Source organism: Scophthalmus maximus, chromosome 9, assembly GCF_022379125.1.
Source record: "Scophthalmus maximus strain ysfricsl-2021 chromosome 9, ASM2237912v1, whole genome shotgun sequence".
Lineage (NCBI taxonomy): Eukaryota > Metazoa > Chordata > Actinopteri > Pleuronectiformes > Scophthalmidae > Scophthalmus > Scophthalmus maximus.
Window position 1 is genome coordinate 24,597,521 of NC_061523.1, and position 27,480 is coordinate 24,625,000.

Consider the following 27,480-nt stretch of genomic DNA (forward strand, 5'->3'; position numbering starts at 1 on the left):
TTAATAATGATCACTAGTCTTATATTATTGACTTCGTTGTAACAGAGCATTTAAAAAAAATTAATCTGTAAAAAATTGTGTTTTTGATTCACAAAAACTCACACAGCACATCATTAATTCTTAGATGATCTTAAGTTTATTGTGAATAAACACACAAGAATCATATTTAAACATATATATATATATATATATATATATACGTTAATGTTTGATATATATTTAGCTTAAGTTATTACAACAATAATAAGAACCTGAACGTCACATCTAAGATCATCTTTAAAATAATTAGTGCAATTTACAGTTAAAACTTTACAGTGGAAACTAAAAAAAAAAAACTGCAAAAATATACATTATCATCTGTTCAATAAAACTCCAGGTAAAAACTGAACTGCGTTACAGCAACGATCCGGAGGCACGTTAGCTCGGCCCACGCCGCCGGACATGACCCCGCCCACCAGAGGCCGGCGGAGCGTCCCGCTGCAGACGCCACCAGACCGACCGCCACCGGGGGGCGCAACATCGACACGACAGCCGGACGCTACGAGGCACTACGGACGCCGAGAAGCAGGGACGCCACTTTAAAGCACAATTTTTAACATTCAGCAGAACGAAGGGGCGGAGTTTGTGGCAGGTTGTTGTGCGGCTGACAGTTTGGCAAGAAAACAAGAAAAGAAAAGAAAACTCAGGATTTTGAAAAATTCAAGGTGAAGGATCAAGAATATTTAATCCTTCATCAATGCACAGTTTAAAAGCAGTCACATATTTTAATATGAAAGATTATGTTCTGTACAAACGTAATTTTTTAATTCTACTGGATAAAAAACGGTTCTTGGGCCCCTGCTGCCCCCTGCTGGCTCCCGCTGAACATGGCAGTTACTCCGACCAGGACTCCAGAGCAGAAATATGAATTATTGAATGTTGATTATTCGATTTGTTGAAATCAACATCTCAAAATTGAATTTTTCACAATTTTTGTACTTTTTATAAACTGAACTGAATCGATAATTAGCGATCAGATGTATTGATAAAGAAAATAATTGTCGGGTTCTGCCACACAGATCTCATATGATGGATTAATTACGACCCCAGGCCCCCTGCTGGAGGACAGAGGAACTGTCAGAGTCCATGTTGGCAGCTGAGACAATCAGTTATTTAATCTAATAATTTATCAGTAAGAAAAATAACTGAATAACAACTTTTAACTGTGAGGACGAAGCTGCAGCTCGTGAATCTTTCAGATCTTTGTACTTTATACTCCTGAAAACCAGAGAAGCAGAACTTCCACAGTCCACTTTCATCACCTGTTACATACCCATCTTATATATCCAGATTATACTTAAACTTGTGTATTTCAGGATCTTTGAGGACTCAAGACATTTGAAAACTCTTCAGCAACTTTCATGGTTTCACAGGCTGAATGATGACGGATGAAAACCGAGTGTTTTTAATTTATGATTCAAAACGACCTGGAGCTGGAGATTAATGGACCAAGTGAAAAATAAGTTTCACACATCAGGTTCAACATCTCAAAATAATCAGTCAAACTGAAATCAAAGATTTTCTAAGCTTTTCAACATGTAATGGATGTACAGAATTCTGAGTTTCTTAGACGCATCCTAGACGTAAACTCTGACTGACGGATTCATTCTCCCTCTGCATCAACTCTGAAGTTTGTGAAATCAGATTTTCATACGCCTGAAACAAACGTAGAAATGGCAGCAAACGGTCTCCGTGTGAACGAGGAGACGAAAACAACACTGAGCTCCACGTGGAGGCAGAACTACAGTACGTCACTTAGACAATATCTTACATCTGTACAGTTTAACAGCTACATCCTACTGTCAGCACACACACACACACACACGGACACACACACGGACACACACACGGACACACACACACACACACACACACACACACACACACACACACACACACACACACACACACACACACACACACACACACACACACACACACACACACACACACACACACACACACACACACACACACACACACACACACACACGTCCAGTGATCAGTTGATGCCACTGATCTCAGACCCTCTGTTTGTTCAAAGCCTGAAACTTAATCTACTACAGTAAATGTTATATGAAATATCACAGAACTTTGGTTTGAGGCTTTGAACAACAAATAGGATCTTCGAATCTTGAGTCAAGCACAAAACTACAACAAATGATTTTCCAGCACCAAAAGAAAAACAACAAAGAAATGAATCAGTTAATATGGATCTTACATTTTGACATGTTGAAATATTTAGTAAATATTAATATTTGTTGTATATGTTGTAATATTTAGTAAATATTACAACAGTTGTCACACAGAGCTGGGACCTTCGACACGAAGACCCTGGTCTCCTTCGTCTCTGGGAGTGTGGAGGAAGTCAGAGTTTCTGTCGGAGCATCAACTGGAACTCGTCTTTAGAAGGTGAGAAATCTGAAAATTTGGACTCAAATAAATGCCAAATAATGTGCACCAAATTGAAAAAAAATCTTCCACTTCAACTAAAAATCACTTCTTCAATTGAATAATAATATTTTGTTTTTCACAATTAAAAAGGATTTACTGAATTGTCGAGTTCGCTCCACATAGCCTCATCTGCTTATCTATAATCTCCATATTTACTGTTTAGATTTGTTTTAGCACATTTATTAGCTTTGGTAAGAACTAACCCGAACGGCACCAGATGGAACTGGAACATTCTGTGGTGAGACCGAAGCCACACGTCCTTCTCCAGCTGAGCAGGTCGGACTTTGGCTCCATTAGCAACGTTTCCATCAGCTGAGAGGTAGCGGACACTGTCACAGTCGACACCAGCACCACCAGCTCTCTGCTGCCGTCAACGACAGAAAGGAGAAAAGAGGCGAGCGCTGCCTTCAAGTGGAACTGGTGAGGTCGTGGTTACGATGTGTGAAGTTCGAGGGATGAGACGTCGTGACGACAGCAACACAAATACAAGAGTACAGGAGCTAATAGTTGAGCAAGAGATACGAGGAGAGGATCAAAGATGAGACTCCAATATATCAACTTCCATCATCCAACATGAAGAATGAACTTCTACCGCCGCCTCACTTTTCTGAAACGTGAAGACGCGTGTCACAACTTGTGAACAAGGAGCTTCCTGAAAGAGCCTGAACACGTGAACACGACATGATTCATTTCTTTGATGGACCAGTTTGTTTAAACTTTAACGGGATGCATCTGGAAAGAAATGGTCATATTTCGTTAAACCACGCAGTTGAGATGAAGATACTGAATTCAAATATGACAGCAGCTTATGAATGTATGTAAATCCTCCCAACAGTTGATGTTGTTGCCAAACTAAAAGTTTCTTCAGAGTCTGAATGTTAACGTGAAGCTGCTGACGTACGAACTGTATCTCCAGCGAACGTCTCGTTCAAACGGATCCGTCCCTTCACGCTGAATCTCCTCCTTGTTAGATTGTTGTGCTCATTCGCTTCGCGGAGCTTCACCACAACATCCACGTCGTCCTCTGCTATTTGGAAAAACCAACGTTACGGACGGACTTCACACAAGAAGAAGAAGAAGAAATAGTAATGTGGTTGCCCTCATGCGGAATTACTCTATAGCTGCACATTATTTTTAAAAACTGAAGTTTTTACAGTTAGAAACTGACACTGAGTTCACTCATACGTACTGTACAGACTGTATACAGTCAACAACCTCTCTTAAATACTCTCTGAAGCTTATCCATACTGGGAAATTGTCAAAACTCAACATCAGCTCTTTCCCAAAATAGATGCAGAAATTCCACGATGAACGTTTTAGATACTTACAAGCTTTTATGTGAAAAAAATAAGTCAACTTTAGATGCTAAATATGAACCGTGGTTATTGTGAATTGTGTAACTAAAGTAAGTGTTTCGTCAGCAGGATGTAAACGTGATGCCAACTGGACCTGGACCGACTGATCCAACATGGCTGCTCCTCAGGCGGTGACTGATCCAACATGGCTGCTCCTCAGACGGTGACTGATCCAAGATGGCTGCTCCTCAGGCGGTGACTGATCCAACATGGCTGCTCCTCAGGCGGTGACTGATCCAACATGGCTGCTCCTCAGGCGGTGACTGATCCAACATGGCTGCTCCTCAGACGGTGACTGATCCAAGATGGCTGCTCCTCAGGCGGTGACTGATCCAACATGGCTGCTCCTCAGGCGGTGACTGATCCAACATGGCTGCTCCTCAGGCGGTGACTGATCCAACATGGCTGCTCCTCAGGCGGTGACTGATCCAACATGGCTGCTCCTCAGGCAGTGACTGATCCAACATGGCTGCTCCTCAGGCGGTGACTGATCCAACATGGCTGCTCCTCAGGCGGTGACTGATCCAACATGGCTGCTCCTCAGGCGGTGACTGATCCAACATGGCTGCTCCTCAGGCGGTGACTGATCCAACATGGCAGCTCCTCAGGCGGTGACTGATCCAACATGGCAGCTCCTCAGGCGGTGACTGATCCAACATGGCTGCTCCTCAGGCGGTCGGTCAGTGTCCGCCGTCTCTAGAGGACGGACTCTCTGAGCGTCCGTCCTTCACACCAGCTGACGACTTCTTCTGCTTCTGCTTGGACTTCCTCAGCATCCGGACCTGCAGGCAGCAGAGGAACCAGACAGGTTCACACACAACACAACAAACTATGGATGGAACTCAGACTACACCGATATAAAGATTCATGGCATATAAACTCATAAGTTAGCTCATGAACATTATCTTCACCAAGGAGGTGAAGTCCATTCGTTCCTTCGTTCGTCAGGATGAAAAATGTTTGGTCCCAGATTTTCCAAAAGAGTATCAAACTTAATCAGAGACCTGGAAACGAGCAGGATGATTCTGCAGCTCCTTCATCAGCAGGTGAAACTGACGACTCCATTTGCAAACAGAATAATAAAAATCATCGGACCGTCTGTAGCGGTTTTAATCGGAGGACGGACTTTAAAAAACACACAACACAAGAACCTGTTTCCAGTCAAAGAAGCGATGGCATTTTTAAGTGTTGAAATTTCACCTATGAATTATTTGAAATTGATGTTCAAAGGCCTTCAGCCACGATGATGGTTAATGATTCTGTGAAAGCATCAGCGTGATGTCACCATCGCCTCAGATCAACTTCAGGAAACCTGTTTTTTAATTTCGTCCTCACACGATGACGGGATCGGTTCTGGTTCATCAAATGCGACTCGGTTCTGTACCTTGGGTCCAGCAGCGGAGATGATGATGTGTCCCGGCGGCTGGATCCACGGTTCTCCGTCCACCTGCACTGGGATGGGTTTACTGAGCGTCAGCCTGATGTAGTTCCCTTGAGCGATGCGGATCCCGGAGCGGAGGCCACTCTGCACCTGACCCTGGTGATGGAGTTCATATTAAAGTTATTAGTATTAATTGATGTATATTGAGCTTATTTATCTACTGTTAAAAACACGATGAGTGACTTTTTAACCGTGATTATTTTTGGTGTGTTCGTCTTCCCCCTCGTTTGCTCTAACTTTAAAAACAGAAAAGAAAATGAACTCGTCTCACCATGTGGACGACCCCAGTGACCCCGACAACCTCCAGCAATCCGTCATCGATCCTCGGTTTCCCGTGGCGACCGTCGACCTCTGACCCCCAGAGATCAGCACCAGAACCCCAGCTACACACGAAGAACAAACGCAAGGTTAAAAAGAATTCTCAATAAGACGCGTGTGTGCGTGCGTGCGTGTGTGTATGCGTGTGCGTGTGTGTGTGTGTGTGTGTGCGCGTGTGTGTGCGTGCGTGCGTGTGTGCGTGCATGCGTGTGCGTGTGTGTGTGCGTGTGCGCGCGTGCATGCGTGCGTGTGTGTGTGTGTGTGCGCGTGCGTGTGCGTGCGTACGTGTGTGCGTGCATGTGTGTGTGTGCGCGCGTGCGTGTGTGTGTGTGTGTGTGTGTGTATGTGCGTGCGTGTGTGTGCGTGTGTCCGTGTGCGTGTGTGCGCGTGTGTGCGTGTGTGTGTGCGTGTGTGCGTGTGCGTGTGCGTGTGCGTGTGTGCGTGTGCGTGTGTGCGTGTCCGACCTTGGGATGTTGAGGAAGATCAGCCCCTCGATGTTCGGCAGCGGGACGTTGTGAGTGTCGACCTGCAGCTGCAGCTCTTTGTGGAGACTCCTGGTGTAACTGATCTTCTGCAGGCCGACCTTCACGTACACCCCCTTGTTATGGAACCTGAGATGATGATAATAATAATAATAATAATAGTTAATTAGCGTAGCTGGTTTCACATCAAAGGTCTGTGTAAAGAGAAAAAGTTATGAAAAGCAAACATTAAAACATAACTGATGAAAATAAGACAAAACTAATCAAATGCAGAAGAGGAAATACTGTGACATAGATGTTAAAAGCTGTAATAACAAAAAAAAAGTAGTAGTAGTAGAAGTGCAGGAACTGAGGCGGCCTGAGGTCGAAGGTCGGAGGTCCGATACCTGCTGGTGAACTTGTCGGGTTCGTCCTCCCGGGCCAGGTGGAAGTCGAGGCTCAGCTCTGCGTCGATGCCCAAACCAAAGTAGTTGTTCATCTGTACGATCTGAGAGAAGAAAAGAAAAAACCCACAGAGCAGTTTGATCAGATTTACAGTTTCAGTCCGCCCGACCTTTTCTTCTACACACGTTTTTGAGGCGGCGTGCACCACCGGACCTTGGGCGGCTCCAGGAAGCCGCTGTCCTTGCCGTCCTCCGACACGTCCTGGGCGTCCAGCAGAATCGTCCATCGGTCCATCAGGACCTCGTCCGCCTCGTCCACAGAGACCAGGATGTGGTAGGGGTCCTCGCCGCCGTAACCCGGCCCCCAGCGCAGGATACGAGCCAAGTCGTTACCTGGTGACACGGGACGGACTCTGGTCACCTGCTGTTTTTATAACCTTTGACCTCTGCAGCTAAAATATGAACCAAAAACTCCGGCGGCATCGGTCTGACCTGTTCCCAGAGGCACGATGCCGATGGGCGGCTCTCGACAGACCAGTTTGTGTCGGACGGCCTCCAGAACTCCCAACACCCAGCCCACGGTCCCATCGCCCCCACAGACCAGCACCCGGAACCTGGGCACCTCCCTGAAGGTGTGGAGGCTGGAGAGACACAGAGGACCAGAGACTGTATATAAAGACGATCAGTGACTGTATATGAAGACGATCAGTGACTGTATATAAAGACGATCAGTGACTGTATATGAAGACGATCAGTGACTGTATATAAAGACGATCAGTGACTGTATATGAAGACGATCAGTGACTGTATATAAAGACGATCAGTGACTGTATATGAAGACGATCAGTGACTGTATATGAAGACGATCACTGACTGTATATAAAGACGATCAGTGACTGTATATGAAGACGATCAGTGACTGTATATAAAGACGATCAGTGACTGTATATGAAGACGATCAGTGACTGTATATAAAGATGATCAGTGACTGTATATAAAGACGATCAGAGACTGTATATAAAGACGATCAGTGACTGTATATAAAGATCAGTTGTCCTCACCCAGCCAGCGGTCCTCCGTTGGAAATGTCAAAGACCTGATGAGGGTTCAGAAGTTTCCTGAAGCTGTAGAGGAGGTCGCGACCTTTCAGACCTCCGCTCTTAGGGTTGACGAACACCAGCAGGGGGCAGAGGTCACGTAGTGAGTGATGCTGAGGAACAACAAGAGTCGGACTGAACTGTATTGTGGTACAACCTGCTACACTAAGATACGAGGTGATGTTTTCACTCCTGTCTGTCTGTCTGTCTGTCTGTCTGTCTGTCTGTCTGTCTGTTACCTTGATCTCAGGGATGACGAGCGACGTGAGCGTCTTGTTGTTGACGGACGTGTCTTTGGCCAACATGTAGATCCTCTCTGCTTCAGAGAAACACGTCACCTGTAGCGCTACGGCACCTGACACACACACACACACACACACACACACACACACACACACACACACACACACACACACACACACACACACACACACACACACACACACACACACACACACACACACACACACACACACACACACACACACACACACACACACACACACACACACACACACACACACACACACACACAGAACAAATGAAGAGTTGACACTAATCTACCTGCTCGTGTTTTTAAGATCTACGCTGCAGGGTTGTTTCCATGACGACCGTCTCACCTTGACTGGGGTACATGTGGCTGATGGAGACCAGGTGACCTGCAGAGACACGGGGGGGTCACATGAATGTCCATAATGATGACGTCACTGTCAGTGTCAGAGCTCACACTCACTCTTGGTGGTCAGCTGCTCCTGGATCAGCTGGACGTACTCCTCTCTGGTCAGCAGGGGGGGCAGTCCTCCAATCAGCAGGTCGACCTGCACCGTCCACTTCCTGTTCTCCACCACGTAGAACCGGGTCTGGTTCATCTGACGCAGTGACAGCTGGAGGATCAGAACACAAGCTCAAGTATCATATAACTGTATAAACTGCAGCTTTAAACACTGGATCATATTTCATCTATCCAGTTTGAAATGTCAAATATATCAAACGTGTGTGTGTGTGTTGGCTTCGTCTCCTCTCACCTTCCTGATCTCATGCAGTTTGTCCACAATCTTCTCCTGAGGCGTCAGAGTCTGTCTCTGCACTGAGGGACAGGAAGTCAGAGGTCATGACCTCTGTCACATGGTCAGAAACTCTGACACTACGTTATTGATCGTCTTTATAGATAGTCTCTGATCGTCTTTATATACATTCAGTGATCGTCTTAATATACAGTCTCTGATCGTCTTTATATACAGTTATTGATGGTCTTTATATACAGTCAGTGATCGTCTTTATATACAGTCAGTGATCGTCTTTATATACAGTCACTGATCGTCTTTATATACAGTCAGTGATCGTCTTTATATACAGTCAGTGATGGTCTTTATATACAGTTATTGATGGTCTTTATATACAGTCAGTGATCGTCTTTATATACAGTCACTGATCGTATTAATATACAGTCAGTGATCGTCTTTATATACAGTTATTGATGGTCTTTATATAGTTATTGATTACCTTGCTTGCTGCTCATGTAAACCTCCTGCAGACTGAAGTTGGACACGTCTTCCTCCTGCAACGACACAAAAACGTCAGCAGCTGCTTGTGTCAGTTTGACTACATCACTGATCAACATGGATCAGAGACTGATTATTGATTATTGATTATTGATTATTGCGATGGGGAAGTCACCCTGTTCTCTACGACCAGAGGATTTAACTTCACTACGAAGATGATGTTGTGAGTTATTAAACAGCTGTGTGTGCGACCGGGTCTCTATTGTACCTGTCTGTCCAGCTGCCTGATGACCTCGGTGAGGACGGACGCCGCCGTGTCGACCTTGGAGGCGGAGACACGGACGAACGCTGCTCCCGACCTGAAAACACACAAACAGGTGAGAACATGGAACAATGCAGCTGCACGGGAGATTAATGAGTGGAGTGAGTTTTTCTTTCTTGAATGACAGTGAACTGATCCCTCACCTGGGCCAGCCGGCGTACACCTTCATGACCTCGGCATCCCGGGGCTTGGCCCTCAGCAGCCAGGCGTCGCCTCCGTCTCTCCTGTTGTCCAGCCCGCCGTTGCGGTTCAGGACGTCGTCGTCGCCGCGGAGACGCTGCAGACCACCGACCTCGTGCAGCTCGAAGCCCTGAAGGTCATCGGGGAGGTAGAAGGCCCTGAGCGCCGCCTCCTGCAGGACGACGGAGGAAGTGCAGCATCAGACCAGTGGTCAGGTTTGAATGTTTACATCAAAACTTTTGACGTTTTCTTTAATGTAGCTTCTGTCACAGTTTAATGCTTCATATTAACGATGGACAACATGAAGCCAAATCATCGTGATCGCCCCCGGGTGCAGTGAAGGTCATAAGCCCCGCCCCCTCCATGTTGAGTGGTATTATGGTAATGTAGTGTTAGTAGTAGTAACGACAACAGTACTAGTGTGTGTGTGTGTGCGTGCATGTGTCGTGTTATGGAGAAGGAAGTTTGACTCACCACAAGTTCTTCGTTGTTCGTGGCTCGATAAACTGAGACGAGTCGGAAGAACCCGCGCTTCACGGCGTCATCACCGTCAAACACCTTGAGAAACTGCTTCCCTGTGGGTCGCCACACACACACACACACACACACACACACACACACACACACACACACACACACACACACACACACACACACACACACACACACACACACACACACACACACACACACACACACACACACACACACACACACACACACACACACACACACACACACACACGATTATTTTTTTTACTTCTTGATTAATTTTTCCTGTAACATATGACAACAGAAGTGTGGAGCTGAACCGACCAGACTCCATCGTGGTCGTCGGATTGTCTTTCGACGCCGCAGCAGACGGGTCGACGTCGTCACAGTGATCTGATGGAAACATGGAGGATGGCGTTCAAAGTCAGAGATGCTGCTTCTTTCAACTTCTACGTCGTCACTGAGCTGAAGCGTTTGTGTCGTTGTGACAGTTGAAGTTGTTCAAGTTCTTAATCTTAGTGAGAGTGGATTTCAGATTGTTTTAAAGTGTCTGCATCACTTTTTAAATCTAACGTCTTGAATATCATTGTCAGTTTCAAAACTTTTCTTTGTTTCTTTGTGAATCAGTAAAACATTATTTCAGATTTTTTAAATAAAATCAATGACCATTAATTCGTTACATACATAATTATTTCAGTTGATGTGTTAATTTATTTAAATCTTTTGTGTCATGAAGGTAAAACTCTGAGCATGAAAACAAAAATCGCTGGATAAAATCAAAATTTCATTTGAGAAATATATTTTTAAAAAAATGATTCTTTGTGATTTTGGTGAATTGTCTCTTTAGATCGGAGCTGACGACGAGGCCTCGCTGTCTCCTCACAGAGCGAAGCTTCCAGGAAGTGAGTCGAGGGTTTCCACTGCAGCATCACACAGGATGTGGTGTGTGTGTGTGTGTGTGTGTGTGTGTGTGTACCCAGGTCGTGGCTGCAGCTCTCTGTGATGCGGTAGCTGTGCATCTTGCTGAAGTTCCTGGAGTCGAGGCGGACGCAGGCCGGATGCAGCAACATGCAGCGCAGACGTCCCAGAGTGCACTCTGGTGGCACGCTGAGGTAACACGCCGCATGGCTCTACGCGCACACACACACACACACACACACACACACACACACACACACACACACACACACACACACACACACACACACACACACACACACACACACACACACACACACACACACACACACACACACACACACACACACACACACACACACACACACACACACACACACACACACACACACACACACACACACACACACACAGTTCTGGGTTTAAACATAGTCTACGTGGACCTGAACCATTAAGTAAACGATGCAGGAGCACTGTGTTTTTATGTTTTTGTTCTGAGTCTAGGTTCTGTCTGTTTGGTTGTTTCTCACCGTGACGCCGCACCACTCGCACCTCCTCCCCGCCAGGACGTCGGACGACGCGCAGGAGCGCCGGCACGCCTCGCACCTCGCCGCCGACGCCAGGTTGCCCTCCCGCCAGTGGTGGTGAAACGTGTCCTGTTGCGACAGGAAGTAGATCCTGTGAGTGACAGAACTGTGCTCTGTGCTACTGGAAATAAAACACTTTCTATGTTTTACAGATTTAAATTTGATTTAAAATGTTCTGCCCCTCGAGACGCCAGAGCTGAAAAACAGTACGATCATAATAATCTTTTCATATGATCGTTTCATAGTTTCAACTGCTTTTAAAACAAAAAATCTAATGTTCAGATTACAGTCTGTCAGAAGTGAAGATGTCTCTCTGTCTGTCTGTCTGCATACCTGTCTGTCTCTCTGTCTGCATACCTGTCTGTCTGTCTCCCTGCATACCTGTCTGTCTCCCTGCATACCTGTCTGTCTGTCTCCCTGCATACCTGTCTGTCTGTCTGTCTGGATACCTGTCTGTCTGTCTCCCTGCATACCTGTCTGTCTGTCTGCTGCTCACCTGCTCCAGATTCCCGTCCAGGTGACACCGGCGACAGTCGGCGCAGGTGAACGGAGCACAGTCAGCGTGGACATGCAGCTCACACACTGAAAAACACACACACACACACACACACACACACACACACACACACACACACACACACACACACACACACACACACACACACACACACACACACACACACACACACACACACACACACACACACACACACACACACACACACACACACACACACACACACACACATAAACTACGGGTGGTTGTTGAACGACACAGTGTCGTCTGCTGGAGGTCAGAGGTTACGCTCACACCTTCACTTTGCTGTGTACTATCTGCGCCCCGCCCGCCGCAGGGCGACCGACCTCCAGGAAACAAAGGCCTCCTCTCGACGCGAACACAGCCGCTGCTCGTGTTCCACGTGCGAACAATGTGCAAATGACATGCTGATTAATGCAAAGTGAAGAATATTTAAAGCAGCCGACTGATAATTATCTGAACACGGAGAAATACAGCGAGGTACAGTTTCAAGCTGGAGCTACTTCTGGCCGTCATGTACAGGGTCAGACTGTTTCCTCTCTTCACCTCAGAGACACAACGTTGGACAAGAAAAAGTTCAAGAGAAATGAGCTTTGGTTCAGTTTCTACATTTTCTTATTGAGGCTACAGACGAGTCAAAGAGTCGAACGAAACAAAAAAGGAGAGAAGGAAGAATTTTTTCTCCATCTAGCATATTGAGAATAAAGTCAAAATGTCGAAATTTAAGTCAAAATCCTGACATGAGATCATATTACAGCTTCCTCTACAACTCGTCTCGACTGGATCATTTGTTGAATTTCTTTTTCAGAATCAGTCTGGAGCCATAACGACCCCTGACCCGACCTACTGAGGTGCATATTCTTTATAATTCCTCTTTTCATTTAAAATATTAAATATATCTATTTGAAATGAATTAACTCCTATTTGTGTTGTACAATTATTCATTAATTCATAAAAGACTTTATTTCCGTGACACTTGAGTGAACGATACGTTGACGATGACGAGGTCTGACCTTCACAGCGCAGCGCCGTGTGTCCCTCCGTCTGTTTCCTGCAGACGCAGCAGAAACGTTTCTTCTGACCCGCCGGACCGAAGCAGTGAGCCACCGGCACCTGCAGGGGGCGACGCGAGTACACTCACATCAACAAACACAAACTTCACACGTGAACTGAATCAATGACGTCATCGCACACACACACACACACACACACACACACACACACACACACACACACACACACACACACACACACACACACACACACACACACACACACACACACACACACACACACACACACACACACACACACACACACACACACACACACACACACGATGTGTGGATTCAGAGAGATGATCACAGTTTTGTCAATAACACAATGTTCTGGTGGAAAAGATGCAAACTGCGACCGACAGGGGACACTTTATGGCGGCGCACCACTGATTCAATTTCCTGTTTCCGTCAGCGTCTGAATATTTGACGTGAGCGCGACGTATTCTGGACGTTTAGTTCAACAACTGTATTCAACACGACGTAGAAACATGAGACTCACACGGAGGTCGGTCCACCTCATGTGACTATATCTAACTCTTATGAACAGAGTTATGGACAAGTTATTCAACTTCTGTGAATAAGTTCTTCTGAATATGACATACTGCAGCTTTAAAGAGACAGAAAACTCGTCCCGTCTGCTCCTGAACTGTCATCAAGTGGTTGATGGTGTTTGTGTTCACAGTTATTGATCGGCGCAGCAGTCGGTCAGGCTCAGTGATCAGATCTGTGCTGATCAATGAAACACTGTGTCGGCTCGTGTACAGTTACAGTTACTCACCTGGACGGCGGACGGAGTCTCGCAGGAGCAGACCGATCGCAGCGTCTTCAGACATTTCTCGTGACACATGAAGTTACACACTGAGGAGGAGACAGTTCCAGAGTCAGAGGAATGAAAATAGAAAGAAGAAGAAGAAGAGTATGAATATGACCCAGATGTCAGTTACTGTCACATATGAATCATAAAACACTGAAACATGCTGATGGAGCCGCTGAGGTTTTTGTAGTTCATCTTCAGAAATGTGTCGTTTCACCACGACATCAACAACATGACGTCACACGACCACGTGGTTCAGTGGAGGCGGAGTCAGATTCTCTTCTCCCGTGAATCCTCCTCGACATCTTTCCTTCCCCTCATGACGATTTACACGACGAGCAGAGAGGAAGGACGATGTGAATCCAGCCTCTCTCCAACTGGTTCGTCGGACCTGGATGTTTGGTTCATGTTGCTCTCAGATGACGTCAGAGCATCAGACCATCATCAGAACGACTGTGTGAGAAAAGATCTGCTTCTATTTTTGCTTGAAATTAATGTCAAAAGTACCAGAAACATCAGAATTTTAAACTTTAACTACGACTCACGAGGTGCGTCAAACAACAACAACAAGAACAACAACAACATCCAGTCACCAGCTGAGCGTGACGTCAGCGACAGAAAGAGAAACGTGCTGGAGACGAGATAAAACTCAAAACATGATCTGATCCACCCACAGACTGGAGCCTCTTCTCCATAGCAACAGCCGCTGAGGCTCATGGGTATGAAATTATTAAAGTTCATTGTGCAGAATGTGACGAGGCACCGAGCGACCCACACGAACCAGACTGAGCCTCCGAGGATCGTCATGGCAACATCTGGTGGGTCATCACGAAGCAGTTGGATGACATCACAGGGAAACGTTACGTAATGACACACACACACACACACACACACACACACATACACACACATACACACACACACAGCACTGAGCATCCCTGCCATTCTCCTGTTGCCATGTCAACCAGAGGAAGTAAATCATGAGTTGACTGTGTGTGTGTGTGTTTGTGTGTGTGTGTGTGTGTGTGTGTGTGTGTGTGTGTGTGTGTGTGTGTGTGTGTGTGTGTGTGTGTGTGTGTGTGTTCTTCAGTTCGGCTGTTGAATTCATGATTAAGTCGAGGCCTAGTGAGAAGGACGAGGAAAGAAAAACAGGAGACAAAGGGAAAGGAAACAACATGAAGGGAAAGGAAAGGGAGAAACATCTGATGAGAAGAGGAGGAAGGGAAGTGAGAGAGGAAAGGAGAGGGGAGGACAAGATGGAGGACAAGACGGAGGAAAGTAGAGGGGAGGACAAGACGGAGGACAAGACGGAGGAAAGTAGAGGGGAGGACAAGACGGAGGAAAGGAGAGGGGAGGACAAGACGGAGGACAAGACGGAGGACAAGACGGAGGAAAGGAGAGGGGAGGACAAGATGGAGGACAAGATGGAGGACAAGACGGAGGACAAGACGGAGGACAAGACGGAGGAAAGGAGAGGGGAGGACAAGACGGAGGACAAGACGGAGGACAAGACGGAGGAAAGTAGAGGGGAGGACAAGACGGAGGAAAGTAGAGGGGAGGACAAGACGGAGGAAAGGAGAGGGGAGGACAAGACGGAGGACAAGACGGAGGACAAGACGGAGGAAAGGAGAGGGGAGGACAAGATGGAGGACAAGATGGAGGACAAGACGGAGGACAAGACGGAGGACAAGACGGAGGAAAGGAGAGGGGAGGACAAGACGGAGGACAAGACGGAGGAAAGGAGAGGGGAGGACAAGACGGAGGACAAGACGGAGGACAGGAGAGGGGAGGACAAGACGGAGGACAAGACGGAGGACAAGACGCAGGACAAGACGGAGGAAAGGAGAGGGGAGGACAAGACGGAGGACAGGAGAGGGGAGGACAAGACGGAGGACAAGACGGAGGACAAGATGGAGGACAAGACGCAGGACAAGACGCAGGACAAGACGGAGGACAAGACGCAGGACAAGACGCAGGACAAGACGCAGGACAGAGCATGTGTCTCTGGACCACAGTCAGTATGACCCAGTCTGCCGTCACACACCTGAGGTCCTCTGAGCAAGGCAGGGACTCACCCTCGCACACGAAGCCCACCAGGCCCCACACGAAGTCGCTGCAGCTGTGGCAGAAGGTGGGTTTGGTGAGCGTGACCCTCCTGAAGCAGTGGCCCTCGGCCCGGGGCCCGGGGCCCGGCCCCCCCCTCCGCCTCACGGCCGGCGGGCTCGAGCTCCGGCTGTCCGCGGCCTCCGCCGCTCGGGCCCGGCCGGAGCGGTCCGCCATGTGTCGGTCTGTCGGGGCTTCACCGGAGCCCCGGGGCCGCGCGCCTCATCCCCCCGCGCCGGTGCGGGTCCCGGAGCTGAAGGGTCCCGACGCAGCGTGTCCGCGTCCTCACACCGGAGCTTCGTCTCCACCGTCGTGTCCTCGCGGTGACGAGCTCCGATCACGGGTCCTCCCCCGGAGACAGCGGTGCCAGCCGGCGGCTGCTCGCGGTCCTCCCGCCCGCGGCAGATGGAGACGTGATCCGGGGCAGCGGGACGCGGATGTGTCCAGCGGAGCGTCGCAGCCGGTGTCAGTCCGCCATGCTGCCGGGAACCAGCGGTCAACACGCGGGACGACGCGCGGCTGCGACGGAGACAGACGCTCGGCAACAAGTGTGAGGTGACTCGGCTCTGCGCTTCCTTCTTCCGCGTCAGAGTCTCCGACACTGATTTACTCCTCCTCCCTCCCCTGCGTCCTCGTCTCCTTCACTTCCTCCCTCCCCTGCGTCCTCGTCTCCTTCACTTCCTCCCTCCCCTGCGTCCTCATCTCCTTCACTTCCTCCCTCCCCTGCGTCCTCATCTCCTTCACTTCCTCCCTCCCCTGCGTCCTCATCTCCTTCACTTCCTCCCTCCCCTGCGTCCTCGTCTCCTTCACCTCCTCCCTCCCTCCCCTGCATCCTCGTCTCCTTCACCTCCTCCTCCCCTGCGTCCTCGTCTCCTTCGCGTCCTCATCTCCTTCACTTCCTCCCTCCCCTGCGTCCTCATCTCCTTCACTTCCTCCCTCCCCTGCGTCCTCGTCTCCTTCACCTCCTCCTCCCCTGCGTCCTCGTCTCCTTCACCTCCTCCCTCCCCTGCGTCCTCGTCTCCTTCACCTCCTCCCTCCCCTGCGTCCTCGTCTCCTTCACCTCCTCCCTCCCCTGCGTCTTCGTCCCCTTCCCTTCTTCCCTCCACTGCATCCTCGTCTCTTTCACTTCCTCCCTCCCCTGCATCCTCGTCTCCTTCACTTCCTCCCTCCCCTGCATCCTTGTCTCCTTCACCTCCTCCCTCCCCTGCGTCCTTGTCTCCTTCCCTTCTTCCCTCCCCTGCGTCCTCATCTCCTTCACTTCCTCCCTCCCCTGCCTCTTGAGTCCTCGTCTCCTTCACTTCCTCCCTCCATTGCGTCCTCGTCTCCCCTGCGTCCTCATCTCCTTCACTTCCTCCCTCCCCTGCGTCCTCGTCTCCTTCACTTCCTCCCTCCCCTGCCTCTTGAGTCCTCGTCTCCTTCACTTCCTCCCTCCATTGCGTCCTCGTCTCCTTCACTTCCTCCCTCCCCTGCATCCTTGTCTCCTTCACCTCCTCCCTCCATTGCGTCCTCGTCTCCTTCACTTCCTCCCTCCATTGCATCCTTGTCTCCTTCACCTCCTCCCTCCATTGCGTCCTCGTCTCCTTCACTTCCTCCCTCCCCTGCCTCTTGAGTCCTCGTCTCCTTCACTTCCTCCCTCCCCTGCATCCTTGTCTCCTTCACCTCCTCCCTCCATTGCGTCCTCGTCTCCTTCACTTCCTCCCTCCATTGCATCCTTGTCTCCTTCACCTCCTCCCTCCATTGCGTCCTCGTCTCCTTCACTTCCTCCCTCCCCTGCCTCTTGAGTCCTCGTCTCCTTCACTTCCTCCCTCCCCTGCATCCTTGTCTCCTTCACCTCCTCCCTCCATTGCGTCCTCGTCTCCTTCGCTTCCTCCCTCCATTGCATCCTTGTCTCCTTCACCTCCTCCCTCCATTGCGTCCTCGTCTCCTTCACTTCCTCCCTCCCCTGCCTCTTGAGTCCTCGTCTCCTTCACTTCCTCCCTCCCCTGCATCCTTGTCTCCTTCCTCCATCCTTCCCCTATATCCTGAGTCCTCGTCTCCTTCCCTTCACCAACGTGTTTCACTTCCTTCCTCCTCTGGTTTCCTTTTTTTTCCTTCACTCACATCCTTCCTCCTCAGTTTTTCAGACTTGTTGTTCATGTATTATTGATGTATCATTCATATGTTCTGGATATATTATTGTTATGTATTGCTGTTTAATTCTTGTGTTCCACCTTTCCTCAGTATCTGATGTGAGTTTTCTTGCACCTCGACATTGTGTCACGTCTGTGGTTCTATAATCAGAGACTCAATAAGCAATATCAATAAGCAATATATTATAATATATTATAATACATAATAATATATATTATGTATGATAATAATATATTATACATTGTGTCTCTTATTTATTATCATGTTCATATTTGAACTGTTTCATAAGAAACACTGTTTATCATTATTATTTCCATCTTTCATCACGTGCAGTAAATTCAAACACACAAGCATCATACCTTCCTCGCCCGTTTGTCTCTGAATACATAAAATATAGAAATTAAATTTGAAAAACAACCGTATATTGCACTAATATTTTCAGAAGCACACATTGTACAAATAAATAGGCTTTTCGGTTTATTAGAAAACTCCAGATTCTCACTGCGTCCTTTTGAAAAATCAACAGTTGTCTCCAAATGAAAGAACACGTCAGTTGTTGTATCTCTGTGATTATGGATCATGTGTTTTTTTCAATATTTTATTATATTTAATATTTACACCACGGAGTGTCGGCTGAAGATTTACTGACTTCGTCCTCGTGTTGCTGATAAACTGACAAACCTCTGATCAATAACAGCCAGAGAAAATGAAAATGTTTCATCGTTTCCATGTGAACTTTAACATGATTTTTATTTTCTATTTTTGTCTTTCAGAATCAAACCACAAATCAAATCTCATCAATCAAACGATCGACATGAATTTTTTCAACGTGAATACAACTTTTTAATGTGGTAATAGTTTAGAAAATATTCATGTGATGATTGTCTTTGCAGAGCGTCAGTGTTTCCTGCTGTTCAGCACGTGACCAGCAGGGGGTGGTGTGACACCGCGACTGAGCCACTGAACACGGAGGAGTGAAAGAGAAGAAGATCAGATCATCAGAACTTTAATATCTCTGTTCATAATCAAACACATTAAAGATAATAACTTTTTTAATTCTACACACACATATATACATATATATATGTATACATATATATATATGTATACATATATATACCATCATAAAAGATCCTGATGTTCCTCCTGTAAACAGCAGATGGCGCTGCAAGCCACCAAATAAAACCCTCCGACGTGAATTAACAAGAAAAAAGAACAAAAGAAAAATATGAAAATGAAAGAAATGAATTTTCTGACTGTAACTGAGCTGATTTGGAAAATGAAGGTGAACAAAAGTCATGAAAAATGTATTAAGTAATTTTCATTTGTACTTTCTGCAGTAATGAAACAACACGCGTGAGGAGCAAAGTGAAGAAGAAAAAGAGTGAAATTAAAATCAATACAGAAAAGAAATTGTAGCGTTTGTTTTTATCAGAAATGTTTGATCAAATAAAAGATTCTGGTGTCAGCGTGTTAGCTTAGCTTAGCATGAATACTGGAAACAAGGGGAATCCGTTAGCCTGGTTCTGAAGACTGATGGATCCACTTGTCAATCAAATAGAGCAAATCATCTCATCACAGAATCAGTTCATGGGTCTGAGAGTTGTGAAGTATTCTGTGTGAACATGAGAGACAGACAGACAACAGACAGAGAGATGACAGACAACAGAGAGACAACAGACAGAGAGATGACAGACAACAGACAGAGAGATGACAGACAACAGAGAGACAGACAGGGAGACAACAGACAGAGAGATGACAGACAACAGACAGAGAGATGACAGACAACAGACAGACAGAGAGACAACAGACAGACAGAGAGACAGACAGACGACAGAGAGACAGAGACAACAGACAGACAACAGAAAGAGAGACAGACAGACAACAGACAGACAGAGAGACAACAGACAGACAGAGAGATGACTGACAGACAACAGAAAGACAGGCAGACGACAGACAGACAGAGAGGCAACAGACAGACAGAGAGACGAAAGACAGACAACAGACAAACGACAGACAGTCAACAGACAGACGACAGAGAGACAACAGACAGACACTTACAGTTAACAAACCTCCAATCATTGGTTCTGGATCAGTGAGCTGTGGTTCTACTCTACATCATTCACATGCATCTGGAGTGAGGTGGGATTGGACCAGTGATCACATGACGTTTTACTCTCTGACGTTCCGTTACTATTTATTTAACGTGACGCGCCATGTACGAACGTAAATGATTCAATCTGAAGAAGAAGAAGAAGAGTATGAATATGATCCAGATGTCAGTTATGCTGATGGAGCCGCTGAGGTTTTTGTAGTTCATCTTCAGAAATGTGTCGTTTCACCACGACATCAACAACATGACGTCACACGACCACGTGGTTCAGTGGAGGCGGAGTCAGATTCTCTTCTCCTACGTCCTGTGAATCCTCCTTGACCCCTTTGACCTCGTGACCTTTTCCCCCGAGGTCGAGGACGATTCGACCTCACCCCTGGTTCTTTATCATTCACTACAGGAACTACCTGAGGGGGGTGGGGCTTAGCGAACGGCCAATCAAGTGAATGGAAAGGCCACGCCCCCCCCATGTGTCACGCATTGCGCACTGCCTCTTTGATTGGCGGGTACAGAAACGTTTTACTCTCAAACCAGATGAAGTGGCTCTATTATATAATTACTATATTATTATTATTATTATTTTATTATTCTGTGCATAATTATTGATGTGAGATGATGTCATTAATTATTATAATAATAATAATAATGATCTGGTTTCCTCCTGTTCTCTCTTTTCTGTTTCCCCCAGTGTCTCTCTACCTGTTTCTGTCTCTCCCCTTCTCCCTCCCTCTCTCCCCCCCTCCCCTCTCTCTCCCCCTCCCCTCTCTCTCTCCCTCCCCCTCCCTCCCTCTCTCCCCCCTCCCTCTCTCCCCCCTCCCCTCTCTCTCTCCCTCCCTCTCTCTCCCTCCCCCTCTCTCCCCCCCTCCCTCTCTCTCCCTTCCTCCCTCTCCCTCTCTCTCCCTCCCCCTCTCTCCCCCCCTCCCCTCTCTCTCTCCCCCTCCCTCTCTCTCCCTCCCCCCTCTCCCTCTCTCCCCCCCTCCCCTCTCTCTCTCCCTCCCCCTCCCTCCCTCTCCCTCTCTCCCCCCTCCCCCTCCCTCTCCCCCCCCCTCTCTCTCCCTCTCCCCCCCCCCCCTCTCTCTCTCCCCTCCCCCCCTCCCTCCCCCTCCCTCCCCCCCTCCCCTCCCTCTCCCCCTCCCTCTCTCTCCCCCCCTCCCCTCTCTCCCCCCTCCCTCTCTCCCCCCTCCCCTCCCCTCCCTCCCTCTCTCTCCCCCCTCCCCTCCCTCTCTCCCTCCCCCTCCCTCTCTCTCCCTCCCTCCCTCTCCCCCCCTCTCTCTCCCCCCTCCCCTCCCTCTCTCCCTCCCCCTCCCCTCCCTCTCTCTCTCTCCCCCCTCCCCTCCCCTCCCTCCCTCCCTCCCTCTCTCTCTCCCCCCTCCTCTCCCTCCCTCTCTCTCTCTCCCCCCTCCCCTCCCCTCCCTCCCTCCCTCTCCCTCTCCCCCCCCCTCTCTCTCCCCCCTCCTCTCCCTCCCTCCCTCCCTCTCTCTCCCCCCTCCTCTCCCTCCCTCCCTCCCTCCCTCCCTCTCTCTCTCTCCCCCCTCCCCTCCCCTCCCTCCCCCCTCTCCCTCTCCCCCCCTCTCTCTCCCCCCTCCTCTCCCTCCCTCCCTCCCTCTCTCTCCCCCCCTCCCTCTCTCCTCAGTGTCGTTGCTGCTGCTCAGACGGTCGCAGCTCCGCCCGCCTCTCTCCGTCTGTCTACCTGTCTCTCTCTCTCTCTCTCTCTCCACCTGCCCCCCCTCCCTCGTCCCCCCCTCCCCCCTCTCGGTGCGGACATGCTCCGGGGGCTCCGGGGGAGATGAGGCTCCGACATGTCTCCTTCCTGACGGTCTTGTTGTTCGGGCTGTGCGGGCTGGTCTCTCTGTCCTGGTACACCGCCTTCAGCAGCTCCAGAGGTAAGACCGGTGTGTCCCGGTGTGTGTATCTGGATGTGATGTGTAGGAGGCGCTCGTTTTGTCACACTCTTCACTCCGGCCTGATTGTGGGGGGGGGGGGGCACCGCTTTGTGTTTTGGATTCTGCAGGAGACACATGATGGTGTTGATGTGAGGAGCTGAGGGAGCGCTCGGTTTGTGAAGCACCGCATGCCTGCTCGGGGGGGGGGGGGGGGGGGGGGGCGTATTGGTTTGATGTTGTTACAGAAACACACACACACACACACACACGAACGATGCTGTGATGTGAGGGGAAGCTCCAACATTGAGGTAATCGGGGGTGCGCTTGGTTTGTGATGCACCACATCCCAACTGCGGGGGCGGGGTCTAGAAGGTGGAGGCAGATGGAGAAGGTGTCGAACGGGGGGGGGGGCAAGGTGCGTGAAAAGAGAAGCTGTGGTTTGGGGTTTTGTGGGGAGCGCTTGATTCGTGATGCACTAGGTGCCGGCTGAGAGGAGGAGTTGACGGAGGAGAGAAAGAGAAAAGATGAAGCTCATGAAGTAATGCAGGGAGCGCTTGATTTGTGAAAGGATGTTTGATTTTTTTTGCAGCTTCACATTGTGTCACTGTTGATGTGAGGGGTCATCAGGGAGCGCTTGATTTGTGATGCACCACACGCCAACTGCAGGGGAGAAGCAGTTTCGATGAGTCTGTGGCAGAGAAGCTCAAGATGCTTGTGCATGTGTGTGTGTGGAGGGGGGGTCGTGCAGGGAGCGCTTGTTTGTGATGGGGAGAGGGTCTGGATGCAGCAGGGGTTGGTTTGATTTTATGTCTTGTTTTTGAGATCATGCTCCAGGTGAGAGGGGTTGGTTAGGTTTTGTTGAGGTGGGTGCGCTTGGTTTGTGATGCACAACACGCCAACCAAGAAGAGAGGGACTAGAGAAGAAGAAGGGTTTGTTTGATTTTGTTTTGGGTGGAATAAAAATGTGACTGTACACTTGAAGTGAAACTGTGGGTGTATTTGATTTTAACTGCAGGGTCACCCTGTGCTTGGGATGAACACTCGGGGTGTGAGGGGGAAGCTCTGTCACCTGAGTCAATGCAGGGAGCGCCTGGTTTGAGTTGCACCACATACCATGGAGTTTGTAACAGCAAACTTCCTGCAGGGAAGTGATTTTCTGGTGAAGGAGCAGACGATGTTTAGGAGGGAGGTGAACGTTTGGACTGATGGTCACGTGGAGCGACTCCACAGGTGAAAGGAGCGCTTGGTTTGTGATGCCACATGGGTCAAGATCGAAGTTGTACATCCTGGGCTGCAGAGATGAAAAGGGAGCGCTTGGTTTGTGATGTGGTAACCAGCTGGGAGTTGGGTGGAAACATGAAGTGGCCTTTAGGGTTTCGTGAGTAAATTGTAGCGCTTCCTTAATGAGCCGTAACAGCCCTGGGCGGGAGGAGACAGTCATTTCAGTGTGAGAACTGATGTGGAAAAGTTTTCTCAAAGATCATCTGCAGGTTGTAACTGCCCTGGGGAGAGGGGGCGCTTGGTTAACGGTGCAGAACAGGCCTGCAGGGGAGGTGTCAGTTGTTTAGTGTGTCTTTTTCTTGTGTTCAGCTGTGAAGCAAGAACAACGTGTGTGTGTGTGTGTGTTTGTGTGTGTGTCCTTAAACACAGGACAAGACAGCTGCAGCCTCAGGTCCATGGGAGCGCTTGGTTTGTGACAGAACCCGGGAGGGAGGTGGAGCCAGCGGGGCGGTTCGAGAGTTTGTTTGAATCCTGCAGCTGCTGGTTGTTGTTATTAAATAATGAAATAATGCTTTGCTTCAAAAACACGTTGCTCAGCTGCGGAAGGGAGCGCTTGGTTTACAACTCACCACACAGCAGGGAGCCGGGTGCAGCTGTTGTGGAACAGATGATGGAGGTTCATGCTCGGTGGGTTCAGGGCGGGTGGACGCCTGAGGAAATGGGGGTGCTTGGTTTGCGGCGCTGCCTCACAGTTTGTCTGCTCTTCGTCCTGAAACATGGAGAAAATATCTCGTCGACGACAGTTTATTGATCCGTTCGGTTCTGTTCCACATCTGGCAAACACCTGCTGCGTGGTGCGTTCAAGTACAGTCTGAGGTTCTGGTCCGGACCCCTCTCGGCTCCGGACCCCTCTCGGCTCCGGACCCCTCTCAGCTCCGGACCCGTCAGCTCCGGACCCCTCTCAGCTCCGGACCCGTCAGCTCCAGACCCCTCTCGGCTCCGGACCCCTCTCGGCTCCGGACCCCTCTCGGCTGTGGACCCCTCTCAGCTGCGGACCCCTCTCAGCTCCGGACCCCTCTCGGCTCCGGACCCCTCTCGGCTGTGGACCCCACTCAGCTCCGGACCCCTCTCAGCTCCGGACCCGTCAGCTCCGGACCCCTCTCGGCTCCGGACCCCTCTCGGCTCCGGACCCCTCTCGGCTCCGGACCCGTCAGCTCCGGACCCCTCTCGGCTCCGGACCCCTCTCGGCTGCGGACCCCTCTCAGCTTGGGGGGCCCAGCTCTGTCCACCCTGTTGCGACGTCCCTGTTAAAGACTGTCACATGCTTCAGTTTCACCGCTCCTTGTCGTTTCTCTCTCTCTTCACTTCTGAACAGAACGTCAGTGAACGTCCGTCTCTGTCGATCACGTTTCCTGCTCTGGTTCTGACAAACTCAATTCTGAACCACTTAGTGTGAATTTACAGGAAATGAAAAGTCTCTATTAAGAATATGTTGATGTCGGAGCGACAGTGACCTCATCGTCTTTTCTTCATCTCTCTCGCCAGTGTGGGACGGGGGGGGGGGACGGTACGGTGGCCCCACAGAGGGAGGAAACGCCACTGCTGCCAAAATTGTGCAAAACATATATGTAACTTGTGGCTCCACACACACACACACACACACACAGTCAGTGAGTCTGTCTCTGACGCGGTCAAGTCTCTCTGGACTTTATCAACGTCCATGTTTGTTCGTTCTTCTTCATCATGGTTGTGTTCAGCTCACGTTGAAAACAGAGGTTTGTGTGATTGACGCCTCTCGACACTTTTCCCCTGCAGACAAGTGTCTGTTTCAAATATCAGTGATCGGCTCTGAAACAGTCCCAGCGGTCGCCTGACACTGGTTCACAACATCCAGATCCTCGACTGAACGTCAGTGAGGATCAGTCCGGTCTGTCGAGTCCGTTCACATGTCTGAGATGTGAACGCTTCCTCTGGTCTCAGACGGGTTCAGACTTGTCTCACAGCTGTTTTCCTCTGGAGTCATTTATCTTCTCAACAACTTTATGTTTTAGAATATTTGAAGATAGATAAAGACTTTTGTAATATTTTTGACCCACAGTTTCTCTGCTCACAAGGAAACAAACACGTCCTTTAAAGGTTTAAATAACTTTTTTCTATTGGTTCTGTGTGTGTGTGTGTGTGTGTGTGTGTGTGTGTGTGTGTGTGTGTTGTAGCACTCATGGTAAATGAGTCTGTGGCGCAGAGGGTTTGTTTGATTTATTTGTTCCTGTGCAGCGGTGATGTCATGTGAACAGCGGTGAGGTCAGAGGTCAGAAGCCTTTTTAATCCAGCCCTCTGATTGGCTGCACGTTAATCTGTTTGATACCTTCGGTCATGTGAGACAAGAAAAAAACCCATCACATGATTAAAGGATCATATTGGTGGTGGATTTTCTTCTATTTGATTATTATTTATTGAAAATTTAAATGAGCACTTTTAAATTTTCATCAGACTTCTATTTCTGTAGAAAACACACACCCACACACACACACACACACACAGATTGATTTACAACTCCCCAGCACATGGCTCATAGCGATTAGATGACGCATCGGCTTCTTTCAGGCTGGAAGTGAACATGCTCGGCCTTGTCCTGCTGTCACTCAGTCACACACACACACACACACACACACACACACACACACACACTCACACTCACACTCACACTCACATCCTGCCTGCCATTGTTCAACTGTCAGAACCTTTGGCTCCAGTTTCCTTTGAGCCGTTTCACTTCTCAGGAAACGATCCGATGGTTTCTGGGATGTTTGGCCTCCATGTGACGCACAGCGACAAGAACTGAGCCTCACTCGTTTCCGACGCTGCTTTTCTTTGACCCGGTTCTGTTCAGGACCTTCTGAACCTCGGTCCCGACCCGTGAACCATCACGATCAACGAAGTGATGGAACAATCGATGCAGTTGAATCGGGCAGTCGGAGACGGTGGAGGTCTGTATCACAGGAGCTCATCGTGTGGAGCAGATCAACAGGTGGTCAGTGCATGGCCTGTGTCACCTGCCTGTGAGACGTGTGGATGAAGATGCTCCGTCACTTCCTGCCTCCTGCTCGTTCATCACACGTGGAAAATAAAAGAGAAACTCTGGAAAATGTCCGGACCTGATTATTCGGACATTCATCAGAAGGTCACGTCGAGAAACTTACCGACGGGTTTGTCTCGATGACGTCGTCGTGCTCAGCTGATCGACAGCCTGCGGTCGAAGGCAGAGACGTGTCTGACCAATCAGAGGAGAGCGTGGCAGAATCTGGAAAAAGGGGCTGTGTCCGAAATCACCCCCTAACTACTATAAAGTGCCTTCGCCATTTTGTAGTGGTGTCCGGATTCTTAGTGAAATGTCATATACCCTAACTGGTGCACTGCCTGTATCCCAGAATGCATCGTGAAAAGTAGTGGACATCCGATGGTCACTAACCGAGCAATATAGACCATGATGCATTGCGCTCACGGCGGAGGGAAGAGACGAGACGACGGCGGTGCAGCAGCAACACGTCTCAGCCTTCTCTCTCTTGCTCTATTTCGCCTAATTTTTGTCAAAAACCATTGAATAATGGTGAAAATAGACACGGATATAAATATTAAATATTTAAAATATAATAGGATCGTCCACAGGCCGGCGTCGTTGTAGTTACGTCATAATCCTGTGACAAAAACGTAATTACCATCGCGACTCAAGTAGTGTCAGAAATCGTAGCTGGTGAGTGACGATATAGAACTACAACGAATTCCCTTCATAGTGAGGAGGTGAGTTCAGACACAGCCCGGGTTTTATTATTCTGCAGTTAATGTGACTTTTTGTTAGAAACAGAGAAAAGAAACTGAAGAATGATCATTGAGAAGAAGTTCACGTTGAAAGCTGCTGTTGTTAGTGAGAAGGAGGAAGAGGAGGAAGAGGAGGAGGAAGAGGAGGAGGAGGAGGAGGAAGAAAAGGAGGAGGAGGAGGAAGAAAAGGAGGAGGAGGAAGAGGAGGAGGAGGAGGAGGAGGAAGAAAAGGAG

General features: G+C 48.9%; 2 protein-coding genes and 2 long non-coding RNA genes across 6 annotated transcripts in view; 2 read left to right on the forward strand and 2 right to left on the reverse strand.

Moving 5' to 3' along the window:
- Positions 1-117: 117 nt before the first annotated feature.
- Positions 118-4,081, reverse strand: LOC118319676. The gene is made up of 2 exons (XR_004796073.2): positions 2,697-4,081; positions 118-2,460 (listed from the first exon to the last, which is right to left on the reverse strand). It is a non-coding gene; the product is annotated as an uncharacterized LOC118319676 (long non-coding RNA).
- Positions 4,082-4,290: 209 nt separating this feature from the next.
- Positions 4,291-16,688, reverse strand: LOC118319728 (diacylglycerol kinase theta). Its single transcript, XM_035650312.2, has 23 exons — positions 16,056-16,688; positions 13,945-14,024; positions 13,122-13,221; positions 12,067-12,152; positions 11,514-11,639; positions 11,042-11,195; positions 10,390-10,458; positions 10,048-10,148; positions 9,537-9,745; positions 9,340-9,430; positions 9,073-9,127; positions 8,595-8,656; positions 8,303-8,453; positions 8,190-8,228; positions 7,809-7,924; positions 7,534-7,682; positions 6,965-7,113; positions 6,687-6,865; positions 6,476-6,576; positions 6,072-6,218; positions 5,561-5,672; positions 5,233-5,385; positions 4,291-4,630 (listed from the first exon to the last, which is right to left on the reverse strand). Exons 1-23 carry the CDS (start codon positions 16,258-16,260, stop codon positions 4,529-4,531), a joined length of 2,736 nt encoding a protein of 911 aa, XP_035506205.2. The 5' UTR covers positions 16,261-16,688; the 3' UTR covers positions 4,291-4,528.
- On the forward strand, positions 16,506-19,622 carry LOC118319729. Its single transcript, XR_007031437.1, has 2 exons — positions 16,506-16,638; positions 19,107-19,622. It is a non-coding gene; the product is annotated as an uncharacterized LOC118319729 (long non-coding RNA).
- A 2,338-nt stretch (positions 19,623-21,960) lies between these two features.
- The window catches only part of LOC118319665 (alpha-1,3-mannosyl-glycoprotein 4-beta-N-acetylglucosaminyltransferase B), a 37,420-nt gene continuing 31,900 nt past the window's right edge, over positions 21,961-27,480 (forward strand). For 2 of the 3 annotated variants that reach the window (XM_047334381.1, XM_047334382.1), the window contains exon 1: positions 21,961-22,209. In XM_047334381.1, coding sequence (XP_047190337.1) covers positions 22,113-22,209 — 97 coding nt within the window. In that variant the 5' untranslated portion in view covers positions 21,961-22,112. The remainder of the gene's footprint in view (positions 22,210-27,480) is intronic. The other variant, XM_035650223.2, reaches the window with a different exon arrangement.

What these genes read in the sequence shown, in the direction of transcription:
- LOC118319728 (XM_035650312.2), bottom strand. Translation starts at nt 16,260, where the DNA reads ATGGCGGACCGCTCCGGCCGGGCCCGAGCGGCGGAGGCCGCGGACAGC. An exon ending in TTACATGAGCAGCAAGCAAG is followed by an intron (nt 8,657 to 9,072) that starts GTAATCAATAAC and finishes CCTGTCCCTCAG; the next exon opens with TGCAGAGACAGACTCTGACG. An exon ending in GCTTCCTGGAGCCGCCCAAG is followed by an intron (nt 6,577 to 6,686) that starts GTCCGGTGGTGC and finishes TTCTTCTCTCAG; the next exon opens with ATCGTACAGATGAACAACTA.